Source organism: Atheta coriaria, unplaced genomic scaffold, assembly GCF_025399875.1.
Source record: "Atheta coriaria isolate IRGN ID8LTWV9N9 unplaced genomic scaffold, Caltech_Dcor_3.1 hic_scaffold_5_pilon, whole genome shotgun sequence".
NCBI lineage: Eukaryota > Metazoa > Arthropoda > Insecta > Coleoptera > Staphylinidae > Dalotia > Dalotia coriaria.
In genome coordinates, this window is record NW_027045447.1 from 1203635 (window position 1) to 1218105 (window position 14471).

The window sequence follows — 14471 nt, forward strand, 5'->3', positions numbered from 1 at the left end:
CACTGACTGTCTCACAAACAGAATGTGCACTGAATACTGACACACATGCGGTGTGAGCGCCACCTGCCAGTTCAAATACTAACCAAAATGGCTTCGGAATCTCCTGAGATGGAAGGTAAATGAAATTTATTTAACAATTACAACGCAATAACACCGATTGGGTTCGTGATTTCAATCAATTTAGTTTCTATGCACCTTTTAACACTAGAATATGTTTCACTGCTGGTTTATTTATGTTTGCTACATAATATTTAATCAGTTTAACTAGTTTGAGGTTAGTTTCTAGTATATAATTTGTATTTTTTGCAAATGTTTAGCTTCAAATGCTTCAAAATCGTCCCCAGAAGGAAGCGGCGATGAAATGGACACAACTTTAATTAGTATGGAAAATATTGATCGGGAATCTCCGCAATTATGGCCGGAAAAAAGTAAGAAATGATCAAAATCACTATTCTACTAATGTTTTATTGTAAATCAATAGTTTTGATTCAATTGTTATCAAAGTTTAGAACTAGGAGTAACATATTTTGAACATGAGTATAGTTCCAGGTATGAATGAGTTCATGAATGCATACAGTGCAACCAGCAGCAACAAATTGCCTTATTCCAGAGAATTTGATTCAGAAGATACAAATTTACTCAATCGTAAGCACATACAAAATAATGTAATACTCTAAACAAACATTGAATTAATGCTTGTGTATTTAGAATTATCAGCAATACCTGTGGCCAGCCTGATTGCAAAAGTGAAAGAATTGCATGACTTGGCTTATCAACTAGGCATTGAGGAAGCAAAGGAGATGACAAGAGGAAAATGTTTGCAAATCTTTGATAATCCCCGAAAAAATGCTTAACTCCTCATTTTTTATACATTTGAAAAATATCTATGTATTTATAAACTTTAATTATTCTATTTGCTATTAAATATTAAGTCAAATTCATTGATTGTTTGTTGTATTAGTAATTAATTCATCCTTTTGCGTAAATAACTAACACGTAACGTGAAACATGTTCGTTGGATATAAATAAATATACTGCGAAACGTTTCGCAGGAAAAAGGTAAATTGTAAATAAATATAAAGAGGACAAGGAATGTACTTGATTACTCGTATTCGCCTACATTTTCTCGAGTTGTGAATACTCCTACGAGATTATCCATTGCATCACACTGGTGTCCTTGCCGCCAGTCGACACCAGGCGTGAATCTTCATGCAGGAATGCGACGTTTGTGACATGACTGCTGTGGCCACCATAGGAATGATGTAAAGACTAAAAATAATATTTTATTAATATATCTCACACTGATTATGAAATGATTAGTTACTTTTGGTTGAATTGCCGGATATGAATACAATTTCACTCTGCCGTAGTCATCGGCGCTTGCCAGTAAACTTTTATCACAGCTGCGTGCACATGCGTTGATGTCACTGCCGTCGGCGTGCTCCGGCCAAATGCCCAAACTTTGAAACGCCAGCGTACAAGTGTGCGTCGCCCATTCAGTATCTCGCAGTGAACCGCTCTGGACGATTTGGCGGCATGTCGTTGCATTCCCTAAAACAAGTTTCGAAATTAAACATCGTTAACATTGCAATTGCACCAACAACTTCACTTACAGTACAAAATCTCGTAATCCCCCGAGTTGCTACGCAGAGTTTGATTGTCAACCGCCCAATCCAAATGTGTCACAAAACTAGAATGACCCTGGAAAATAATTCGATTTTAATTTTATTTCCAGAAGGTTTTGATGTGAAATAAACCTTAGTTTTCTTTCTGTGGTTAGATCCCTTTTAAAAGCAGCAGTAAACAGTTTTACAGTTTAATAAATGTTATTTATTTAAAATGAGATAAACTTACCATGCATTTACCAATTCGTGAAAACCTGTAGTTTTCCGATACTTGATAAACATAAATATTGTTATCGCGAGATCCAATTGCGAGCATACTTCCTTCCGGCGAGAACTGCATCGTTTGTATAGGCTCGCTGCCATCTTGAAATTTACCAAGGAATTCACGCGTCTGCGTGTCAAACACCAACCATTGTCCTTGTAAACATCCAACTATGACGAGCGCACCATCCGATGAAAATGTAACACACTGCGCTTGTTCCTACAGATAAAACATATTAAATAATTTACATGTTTTAGCCAAAAAGAAGAAGAAAAAACGCACTCCAATATCTTTACTCCAGAGAATACTGTGTGACATAGAATCCCACATCTGTAAGAGTTTATCTTGACCCGCAGTGGCGAATTGTGGCACAGTTGGGTGGGCAGCCAGCGCCCATAGTTCATCGGTGTGACCAAGGACAATCGGTTGGAAACCCATGTCCACTGTGCCAACCAAAATGCAATTCCTTGTTGTACCTAACAGTAGTTGTGAGCCACGTCCTTCTGACAGAAAACGTACCCCACCAAAATGTCCTTCAACCTGTAATAAGAAGATTTTAGTAATTTTAGCATAAAACATTTCAAAGAGCTATACTTGAACTTCCTCACGACTTCTTGATAAATTCGAATCCAACTTAACAACACGAGCATCCTTGCCTCCACCTGTGATCACACTACCATCACGTGTGACACAAATCGTAAACACCCCTCCATTATGCACCCTTTGACAATCCGAAGGATAGTATTGGTCCCACGGCCCCAAATAGCCAGGTTACCATTCGAGTCCCCAGTGATAATGTCCCCCGTTTGTAGGAAACCCACAGAAAGGATGTACTTCGGCTTGTCGCGCGTTTCAAAGATACCCATACGCTTATACAGCATTCCGCCAGCGTCCAACGTCCAGAATGCAACATGCGATTTACCGCAGGTCACAATGCAGTTGCGATCCAACGGGTGGAACTCGGCCGCCAAGATGGTATCAACCGAACACTATAAAAGGAGGTTGGAGTTGAGTTATTGAAAGCAAATCGAAATTCCAAGGTGTAGATTACCTTCGTTTCGGTGATTTTCGTACCATTCTCGCCCTTCTGCCAGTCCCACACGGAGATAACATGATCCGGCGAGTCGTCGACCGCGACAAGGCAGGCACCGCCGTCGGCCTTGCTGAACGAGATGCAGCACACCGAAACGGCGAAGTCGTTCATGCCGACCACCGCCTGCGTTTGCAACGACACCGAGTTCCAGATGCGAACGTGCGGCCGAGCGTCACGCTTATCATGACCAGCACATTGTCCACTCGCCACTAATATTTTATTCGGATGAATGGCCAAACTGCAGGCAGGAAGTTTTCACATGAATGCAAATGCAGGATTTATGCGTGCAGATAAACTTAAGTCATCAAACATTTCAGCTTACCATTTCACATCGTCCGTATGCCCCAGATAATGTCTCTGACATTGCTCCTCGACGTTGTACAACACCACCGCAGCTGCGACAAAGTACACCATCTCACTTGTGGGCAGAATATACAGATTTGATCGGCAATCACGACCCCGATATCCGTACACCCAATCGAGTTTCAGTTTCTGCTGCGGCGCAACGTTGACTTTGGTTAATTCGTAGCTGTCGGACATGGAACTTGGCACATGCATAATCACCGGACGTCCACGCAGGTACATCTTGACCGTTTGGTCGTCCATATTGTAAAGGGTTTCTTTTGTTCTAAAAACAACGCAAATGATATTAAAAAACAATTAAACTTGTTACATCACAGTGTAATGTGTTAATGTGTTGTTAAAAATAAAACGTAAACATGCTACTTGAAGTTAACAACGTTAAACAGTGTGAGAGTAAGTGTAAAGTCACCTGTTGGCCATTTTGTTGACTTGTTGACGTGTATTGCGTATTTTTTGTGATTGGATGATTGTGTTTGCCTAAAGTATCGCGCGCAACTGACTCAGACGATACGAATAGACCTCTGACGTTGGCTCAAGTTAAGTTGCGGTCTGGCGAGCATTAACGAATCGGAGCGTCCGACACAAGGCTCAAAATGCGGTAACGCACATTAAGTAAACGCAAACTAGACACCAAAACTTTGCACTACCTTTAGCAAGTTGGAAGTTACGCTCTGCCCCTAACATAATCGTAAATTCCGGCCCGTTCACTTGCCGCAGTTTCATTTGGTAGTGGACGCGACGCCGAGGCAGGTGCACGCGAATACTAATTACCGCGACAATGTTTCGTGTGTTTAGTGTCGCTTTGTACAATAAACTAATATCCCAACAATGTTACCCGACTAATTTTACTACAGCGCGTGGTGATAAATGTGCATGACACAAACTTAGATTAAAATGGTGAAAATAAAATTTCAAAAATAAAAAAAAAACGTACCCGTGTCGAATATTCGGCGCAATGCTTGCGTTTGGCTTTGTGTAAAGATTTAAAAATGATTTGGTTGAGAATCTAAAAGAGGAACAAAACAAAACAAAAAACAACTGATTAGGAACGGACATGCACACATACTCGTCAATTAAAACTAAACACAGATTCACTTCAAAACAACAACCTGCATGCTTTGTTGTGGTAATTACTCACTTTGATTGTGGACTACTTATACTCTGATTGAAATCTCCAGTGGAGCTCCATCGTTTGTGCAGGCTGGCCGGATTGAGACTGCTTTGTGGGCTGCTGCTCACCGGAGGGCGCCTCGAAAGCGGCTGAGGCGTGGCTCTGGGCGATGGGGACGGAATCGGCGACACGCTACTAGAGCTTTGACTGTCACTGTGGAGGGATCCGGTGGATTGGTAATGAGTTGCACGGCGTTGCGGCAAAGCCGAACCGAAACTTCGTCGATTATCCAAAATATTATTTCTATATCACAAAATAATTAAATTAATATTTAAAATTTATTATTTTATATTATTTACTTAGGTGTGCTGTAGTTATTGCGCATGCGTGGATCTTTGGGACCATTGCGCGCCGGCGTGGACGGAGCTGACGAAGGCACATGATTCAACTGATTGGAGCTACCAAATTTGGCGCCTTCCAGGATCGTTATCCTGCGCAGAGCTTCCGCTAGTGTAGCTTTAAGACACACAAGTTCATCGCCTTGCTCCAGGACCCTACGCTCCAAATCGGAAACGCGGCCGGCAACTCCATGGCTTTCAGCTTCCAACATTTCATCTAAAAATAAAGTTTTGTGTTAATCCAGCTCTGGCAATTACTATAACGAGATAACAGAGTTGCGCGCAACTAGATAACAAATTAAAAGAATCATGTAATGATAGTAACTTAACCTTACTGTAGGCGTTAACGAGTCGCATATTCTGTATGGCGGTTTTGTACAAACTCATTGTGTCGAGTTTTTTGTTTTGCGCGCGTGTTTAACAAAAACCCAATGAAAACAACGCGCAATTATCGCGCCGCTTGTGTATTCACTTAATCACAATATGCGACCACCGTGGGCAGCGGGACGGAAAATTAATTCGCAGTTTAGGAGGAGCTGGTGCACATTGCGCCGCGCTGGAGGACAACATTTAGCGATTTAGCGCTAAACGACGATCAAATTGTGTGCCAGCCCGACGCGCTATCAAAAGGTCACCGGATTCAGCGTTAAAATTCAGTGCGCGGACAACATACGAATTAATGAATAAAAAAATCAAATCATTGCGCTGTTTTCATCATTATCACACACAACTTTACTGTATATAATCCAGTTGCTTTCAGATGACATAAAATTTCATATAATTTTACATAATCAAATTTTAATTGCGTATAACTTTTAAACCAGTAATGATATTTTAAAAATCTTTATTTCTATGGATGCAGAATTTAATTATGAATAAATTACTGAAAGAATTGTAAAAATATCACAAATAGTTTAGAAGTAATTAATTAAAAACTATAGCGATGCAAGGCCAACGCAACTATAGACTATATACGCACACGAATATAAAATGTAGTTGTAAACTTACTCCACGCTATCGTCGTGGTCATTTCCAAATTAGATTTCGATGCGTCCGCATTGATTTCGGTCATTGTTGCTCAACACACCGAAACGGGCGTATCTCATTAGTGAGTGTATCATTGAGTTAAACGTAACCTAATTTATTGACTATTTTTTTGGTGAACACTTTAAACACTATTCAACTGAACAATTTTTTTTATTCAACATTTAATTTAATATTTATCACTGTAATTTTTGCACTGGTTTCGCTTGGCTTTGAACTCTTGGCGGACGATTTGCACTAGAAATTTGTATATTTTAGACACATTTTCGTTGATTTAGCACTCGAATATGATGATGGTGCGTGCACGCCAGGGTGAAATTCATGTTTGTTGTGAACGATGTTTTCAGCGGCACTGAATGACGCGCCGGTCGGCGACGGCAACGTGGAGCGTCGCGACGCCGACGCTCCTAATCGATATACACCGACGTGCCGCCCACCGGAGTGTGGATGCTCTTCACTTTACGCCACGCCGAGTTTCACTCTCGTTCGAGTACCTACATGTAATCATAATTTTCAGCGATAATCTCGGCTTTGCATTTGATGTTTTTCCGTTGTGTGTTTCAAGTTTAAAGTGTTTCAAGGTCGGTGAAAATTGAAAGTTTTAATTAATTTGAGTGCGCATATAAGGCCCTTGCGGACTTGGCACGCAATGTGTGTTATCAATGTTCAACACGCTGGGAAGTTTGCGTGCGCAATAAATTAGCCACGTTTTGCGGTTCGTACTTAAACAAAAAGCAATCGCGAAAAGGTGAGCGCCGTCGTGTGTAAGCGATTTTCAATTTCCGGCGTTATTATGATTCGAGTAATGGCGCACTATCGATCAGATTAATATTTACTGCATTGGCTATTATTCCAGTACATCAAACATAAATCTACCATATGCAACCGAATACACACGTCAATACACTCAGCTATGTTTAGGCAATACGTTTCCAAGGTAACGACATGTATGCTGGGTTGCGTACGGTAATATTATCCTCAACATTGAACGAGTAAATCGAAGTGAAATTACACCTTAAATTGAAATCATTGATTACGATGATGGTGCTTATAAGGAAAAGAAAGTAAACGGCGGAATAATGGAAACTTCCTGTTCGGCGTCGTACAGCTGAGAAGAACGTAACACGACGCCACATTTCGAAATTCGCATTTAGATTTTCGGCGGTCATGAACGTAAAAATGTAAAACACGACGTAAATCGAGTAGAAAGCGTCGAAAGAAATGGTAGCGCAAATTTCGGACCACCCGCGACGCGTTGCGCTTGATTCTAAATCGAAATGGCAGCCAAACAGAGTAAAAACCAGCGTGGGCAATAAAATTGAAACAAAATTCTCTCAAATTAAATTACGCTGCATCCAGCTGATAATTGAAGTTAATTCGTTGACGTTGCACGTTATTGTTACAATTGACAATCGACAATGGGAAGGTCATCGCCACCACTCAAGCGTAAATCCGTTTGCCAGACATATCAACAAATCAATTATTTATTTACCCAATTTCACAAAGAAAAAACAAAAATGGCGCAGTTAAAATCTCGAAATTTCATATCCGTACGTGACTTGAATATGAAATCAATTGTTTGCATTTTGTTGTTATTATGCAACACTAATTCGTCGGTGATATCATACGGCCTCAAGGTAGCACCAGCAATAACTCTGTGCATAACAAAACAATTTCTCAGTTGCAAGTCGCAACTCATTATCATTCTGGATGCGTATCTACAGAATCATTAATATTAAACAATTGAATCATGGTGCACCATGCACACACCTTATTACATCCTGTCATTCGTTTCGTGTCCTTCAGCTCGTTAGGCAGACTTTAATGGATCGTCAAATTGTCACTTTGCATCAAGTGGGTAAATCGACGAGGTTTGAGGTGAACACGAAAACTATTTACACACTTTTCTAAACTTATAATGGCCGTCGAGCACGAAACTTCTTAGTTTTTATTGCTTTTGTAACTAGCGGTTGTTGTGTTTTTTATTCTTCCGCTCGGAAGTTGGATTTTCATGCGCGTTTAGGTAAACTTGCGCTTTCTTCACGTGAGCACTGATCAAATTAAACTTTCTCCGGGAATCATTTGTTATTGTATGTGAAGTGAATAATTATACAATGAAAATTTAATTTTATCACAATGTAAGCAATTTCTATTCGTGAATCGATTGAAAATCTTGCTATAATTGATAGTTTGTAGTTGCTACGCACTTAAATCTTGTACGAATGTCAACAAAACACTCAATACGCTTAATATTGATATATCTGGTAGTCGCTGGTGCTTAGCGGTATTTGCCACCGAGTGAAAACATCTTCACGTAATGCGAAAGGTAAACAAACACAAAGTGGATCCTTACCGTTGCCGTTCGATTCCTCGATGGAGTCGCCGTTCAGCCGCATCGCGCTCGTTGACGACGTCACCTTGAGGACGTCTATTGAACCACCACGCGTCGATGCCGAAGTCCTCCTCTCCTCCTTCTTCTCAGGCTGCGATGCGCATTTGTTCGATATTTATTTTTCAATCATGCGAGGTTTTCCAATCCGGCATTGAACGATAACTGCGAAAACAAATAGAAAACCAGTTTGTAATTAAACACTACATGTTTACTATGATAAGTGTCATAGAAATAAGAAATTGTTAATAATATTGGAACAATGACTTGTTATCTTGCGTTTTAACAACTTAAACACGATTTTTTAATTAAAAAAAACCGGTATTTGTATTTTTAAATACCGATATACCGGTATACCGATATTTCAATTGAACTATTCAGAAAAACGAAGTAATAATATTAAAATACATAAAATAAAATTAAAAAATACCGGTATACCGATATTTTAATTTAAAAAATACCGAAATACCGGTATTAAATTCAAAATTCAAGATTTTTCCAAAAAAAAGCAAATTCCTCACTGATGTAAAATGTAAATATAAGTAAGTATGCAATAAATTATGCGATGTTTTGAATCTCAGCCGTATGACAGTTTATCTAGGCTCCTTGGCAAGAACCTGGCTCGAAGAAACTGTTAGGTATGCATAAATGCGAGGCGCGAGAAGCGCACCAACACCAGTAATGCGCCTAATGAAGGCAATGAACTGTATGATAGTCGGTCGAAGGAAGTCGAACGCCGGCTGCATACCTCTGGCAAAAAGCAAATCTTTAGCTATAAAAGCCAAGCACTGCGGCGTGCCGCAAGAAGAAAATCAGAAATGCGCCGTTTAAAGATGGCCGACGCGCGCATAACAAATAAATCCGATATCGGTTACATGCATAAATGATTGATTACGACACCCAATAAATAATTTAATTGATTTATTAGAGTTGAAAGACAAATTGACATGTTAGCAAGCAATAATTATACAGATTACACATATTCACGCCATTAGCAAATTGGTTCTGCGTCTATTACGAGTCTGAATGTGATATTTCTGGTGTGGATTTGATATAATCAAGAAAGAAAGTTGATTGCCTCGGGTTTGATACAAATCACTTTCGAAATTGGTCCCGAATCAACGTAATTATCAAATCCCAAACTGGAAAATTCTAAAACGACGAAATTAATCCGCTAGAACAATAAAATTATTAAAAATGATTAAAATCTTGGTAATAAATTCGTTGAATTATCGAATTACATATCTCACGATTTATTCACGCCGCGAATTTTTATTGTAAAACACTGATCGGATGATTGGAATGTGATATTTGGGTCAAGATAAAATATTTTCCAGATTTGACATCGTTCCCAATGCGCTCAAAACAGACTTGCAATAAAATCCACGCCATTGTTCGGCTTTAAATCAATCGATTTCTAATAAGGAGCTCAATAAACTTGGAATTCAATTAATTTTATTTATTAACAGGCTATCTATTTGATAAGATATTTGTTTGATGACAATGATATACATCCCGTAATTCCTTGAATTTGTCAAATAGCATTTGGGTATCGAAATACCAAAATGGCGAACGAGACCAGATTTGAACTGAACAACCTTTTAATACCATAATTGGCATTGTTCGGACATGACTCACGCCATCCACTGCGCGAGCCTAACTTTGATCGAAGTAAACACACAGACAAATACTTGCAATGTGTGATGGCTCTACGAGGCGACAAAATGACGCTGGTAATTTACGAGTGAGCGCAAGCCGTGACGCCGAACATATGTCCAAGTAATTAGTACATGCGCGCATAAGTGAAATTTCAAAATTAGTTTTGCTGTGTTGCGTTTAGCGCCAGCGGCGGACAAAGAATGCCATTAACATCACACAAGACATTGACAACGAGGACACATTTGGTGCGCAATTAAAATCAATCAAATTTAGGGATTATTAAAGTTTAATTTGATTAATCTATAAAATAACATATGTATAACTTCCACATTTTCAATATCAACCGGAATTTTATTAAATTTTATTTCCTTTTAGATAAAATCAGTATACAAATATCTATAATATTAAAATCAATCGAAACATATGTTGGTACGCGCATAACTCAACACCGCCTGGACCAATTTGGCCAATTCTTTTTTTTAATGTTCGTTAAAGTCCAAAGATGGTTTTTACGGCGAGAAAACTTCAAATAATTGCCCGGAAAACCATAAAAACAGCTTTTTTCTATAGGATAAAAGTTGGCATTGATTCAATCATAGTAATAGTTAAATAGTTGAATTCGAGATGGCGCGCTGATGTGCACTAGTAGCAATTCTTTATATGCCTAATTAATTTCTTTAAAATAAAATTACGAATCTTATTGATAGAATTGACAGATACTATGTCTAGAACAAGAGAGTAAAATCGAATTATATTTTTATTAAACACTACCGGAACGAAGTTTTATTATTTTTAGTGAAAAATAAAATTTTATTAAATTTGATTTCTTTTCAGATTAAATCAGTACACAAATATCAATAGATAAATATTATTGATTTCTAAAGATAATAATAATGCATAACACTTATATTTGAATGCGTTTCGCTTATCATTATTTAAAATTACGGAGAAATAACGTTTCAACTGTTGTTTTGTTCAATGGCGAATTGTTTTATACGTTATTAGATTTTAACAGTTTCGGTGAAAGGTGTAACATACGTTTGGTAGGTAGACATATGGCAGACCGGATGTCTTCTTCGTGTGAACTCACCACCAGCTATTTTTTATCAATATACAGAGTATTACAACAAAACAACTAATTTCCAAAGTCATTTTTGTTATTTTTAACTATTTTCAGCCATTTTAGTAGTTTTCACTTAACAAAAAAACTAGGCAACTTAATGTGCACTTATTAAATTACATACTAAATTTAATGTTTTTGTATTTTGATTTTTTATCGCTCTGTATGTGCGTAACGAAAAGGAAATATTTCCGCCATCAGGTAAGCAAACGCGCCCGCGTTATGCTAGAACGATAACGAACAAAAAGCCAGACGCCACACACAAACAGATAATATGTCGCACCTGTCTTTTTATGGTGGTCACACAAAGAAGTGCACTACACTCAGTGACTTGGCTTTATAGCCATGAGGATGCCATTGAAAATGCGAGTAAATCATTATCTTTAATAAGTATATCGCGCCTCACACTTGCCCTTTTAATGCACTTAAATTCCTGCAACAAAAAACAAAACACAAACGCTTGCGTTAAATGTCTGATTAGCCGTCGCTTGGAATTCAATTACGAGTTATTACCGTAGTTATTGCCGGTCGTTACGAGCTGATAGAATAATCCGCACCGAAAAGGTAGAAAAACTAATTGCGCAGCGAAGGCTGCGAAAGTCATTTATCTTCATCAGATCGCAAAATTCAACTCATATTACAAGTCCTATTGAACAATACGTGTAATTTCTTGTTTATGCTTCAAAACCTACGCAGAGAGCAAAAAAGGCAATGCCTAATCGTTCAACACTTAAAATACTGTATTTTCTATTATTTTATTCTTCTGGTGTTATTACAATTCGTGTAATTATAAGTTTATGATTTTAGCTCGACGTGTGCTGTTTTCTCAGGCGCGTTTAGCACAGTTTCTTGTCTTTGGCACGTAACTGTCCGATGGGAATCGTTAAATATTCAACTAGGAAACCGAGATGAGAACGCATTGATGGTGTGTCTATGTGTGTGTGTGTATGTGTCTCGAGTGTCGGAGCCGTTTGCATCCGCTCCGACATTGTTTCTTGCTCCATCTCATTAAACCCTCTCAGCGGCGCACATCCTCGGCTAATAATAAACAAAAGGAACCGTTTAACAACATCCGCTCCTCGTTCCCAGCCACTCTACTTTCCAGTTCGGCTTCCTCGCATGCACAATTCAGTAATATTTTCGTTTCAAACGTTCGTTCGTAAGTTTGGTTGGGTGTAAATTTAAACATAGGCAACCAGGTATGCAATAAATTATCAGTTTACTGTTATTGGTTGGTGTTTATGCTGGCTTCTGGTTGGGAGGCTGGCATATTTTCATGAAAATCACATCTTGCCTTTCCACGCCTCGACGTCGTGACATTGAATTCGAAAGCTGGCGAGCGCCGGCGACTGTAGCGCGAATTCCACGAATAAATGTTGCTCCGAATGTACACTTACTTACAACATTCTCTCGGCGCGTAGTCGCGGCGCTCGCACGGCTTCTCATTTTACCTTCGCGTTTATTTTTATCCCATGTATGGCAATCATATGCATTTATTGGTATTATATGGACTTGAACGCGATTGCAAGCACCCAATCACGTACGCTGCGCGAATAATTACAACAGTCCTTACTCAATCTAACATTGCGCATGCGCAGCACAACTTGTGTTTGTTTGGTTGCCTAGCAGATGCCAAAGAGAAAATCTATTATTCCAGCTTTCTACATAATAATTCAAGTGCATTCTGTTGCATTTAATTATAAAATTGTAAATGATATTATGTGCGAACGGATTACACTATAAAAACGTGTAGCAATTTAAAGTAATTTATATTTGCATTGTGCTATTGTTATAAACTTTATATTCAATTCGCTTTTTCAATTATATTTAGTGCGCAGAATATAATCAGCAGTTGTCATGGAGCAAACTAAGCGCCAGAACACCTGAATAAATAATAAAATACCGGAAAACTCTGTTTGCATGCCGCCATTTCTCATTTCAGAGGAAGTGAAGAGTGCATCGTACAGTTTATATACTTTATACACGTACGAGTATTTGCACATTTGCACTTGACATTAAATATTGATACAAAAGGAGCAAATCACACAAGCGGAAAATTAAAAACGACGAAACACAATTCATGCGGAACTTTTCCACACGGATATTAAATGATAAGCTACTGCGCATGAGCTGTAGCAGCCGGTTTATTAAAATGCATCTCAAGTGAATCGAAAGACGCAAAGCGGGATGACATCATATGAAAGTAATAAAAATAGCGACATTTTTGAAAACCTGTTTGCAGATGACATCACATTATCAAATTCACACTCGGTATGTTAAAAATTCGCATAGCGTGCAGTTTGTTTTTATGTAACTGCCTGCAACGAAAAGAAAGTTAAAAAATCCGAACTCGGCAGAACACGGCGAAATAAAAGTAAACAATATTGCGTAAACGCTGCTAACACACAATCGCACTCGGGCATTGCAAATCAAACAAACGATGAGAGTCAAAAACAATCGCCCCGCGCACTTAGCACTTATCGGCGCAAAAATCAATATGTTTTTATAAGGCGCAAAATCAATATTGACACGCTGGCTGCTTACCTATTTAATAAATAGTTGGAACGCGAGGTTCGTTTCGACGCTTCAATTGCACTTCTGGCTCAACGCTTCGCATTTATCACTCGCGTCATTTATTCCCTGCGTTGACGAGCCGACCGAAGGTGATGCAGGATGCACGAGGACGAACACTTGTTTGTGTAAACAGTGGCCAAGCAGCACACGAACAAAACGCAAACTATTTTTTGTTTAAATTAGCACAGAACATCCAAACAAAAGCACTCGAGTCATGGATTTGTGTTTTAGTTTATTTGTCTACACCATGAGGTATTATAGAATATATTCACCCGCGAATATGTTGTGAATACATACAGACAAAATGGTTGATAAGATTTGATTCGCGACAAAAATGCACGATGCACGCGGTGTGCCGCTAGCGGGTATCAGCGGTGAACTGCGCGACACGAACGTTAACGTTTGTGCTGAGCTCCGCGGCGCACAACCTGCTGAGTAAATTATAAAACGCGCACAAGGTGAGGTGGTGAGGTAGAGAGGAGGTGGCTGCTTGCAGGCGATTACGAACGCGAGTGCCGGTACAGGTAGGTTCAGCGGGAATGCCTCTTACCTCACACCAGTTTGGATATGACTTGGGCTTAGGTATTACTGAGTTAAGTTGGTTAAGTCACAAATGCCCTAAGATATTTTTACCTGGACTCGGCGTGCTGTGTGCTGAGTTGGTGCAAATTCTTGAATGGGAAAAGTAATTTCATTCGCATGCATTTGTTTTACAAACTGGTTTGCTAAGCAGGACGATAATATTTACAAACATTTGCAGGAGTCTGGTTTTGGTAGTTAGCTTGTGATTGCACGGTGTACCATTTCCCTTGACTTACCATTAAATTTGAAAA

General features: G+C 39.0%; 2 protein-coding genes across 3 annotated transcripts; one reads left to right on the top strand and one right to left on the bottom strand.

Moving 5' to 3' along the window:
* Positions 1–2: 2 nt before the first annotated feature.
* Positions 3–941, top strand: LOC135792966 (DREAM core complex component lin-52). 2 transcript variants are annotated; one of them, XM_065303792.1, is made up of 4 exons: positions 3–115; positions 318–428; positions 544–645; positions 709–941. In XM_065303792.1, the coding sequence occupies exons 1-4, from the start codon at positions 46–48 to the stop codon at positions 852–854; spliced, it is 429 nt and encodes a 142-aa protein (XP_065159864.1). In that variant the 5' UTR covers positions 3–45; the 3' UTR covers positions 855–941. The 2 variants fall into 2 exon arrangements, with proteins under 2 accessions (XP_065159864.1, XP_065159865.1); XM_065303793.1 differs by having other exon boundaries at positions 550–645.
* LOC135792961 (echinoderm microtubule-associated protein-like 2) lies at positions 938–14054 on the bottom strand. Its single transcript, XM_065303788.1, is given in 16 exon segments — positions 938–1269; positions 1325–1551; positions 1614–1701; positions 1758–1784; positions 1855–2106; positions 2170–2427; positions 2482–2609; positions 2612–2876; positions 2939–3218; positions 3303–3608; positions 4278–4349; positions 4482–4757; positions 4814–5069; positions 5861–6390; positions 8250–8450; positions 13609–14054. Coding segments are annotated over 14 exon segments (2625 nt in total). The 5' UTR covers positions 5925–6390; positions 8250–8450; positions 13609–14054; the 3' UTR covers positions 938–1143.
* Positions 14055–14471: the final 417 nt, after the last annotated feature.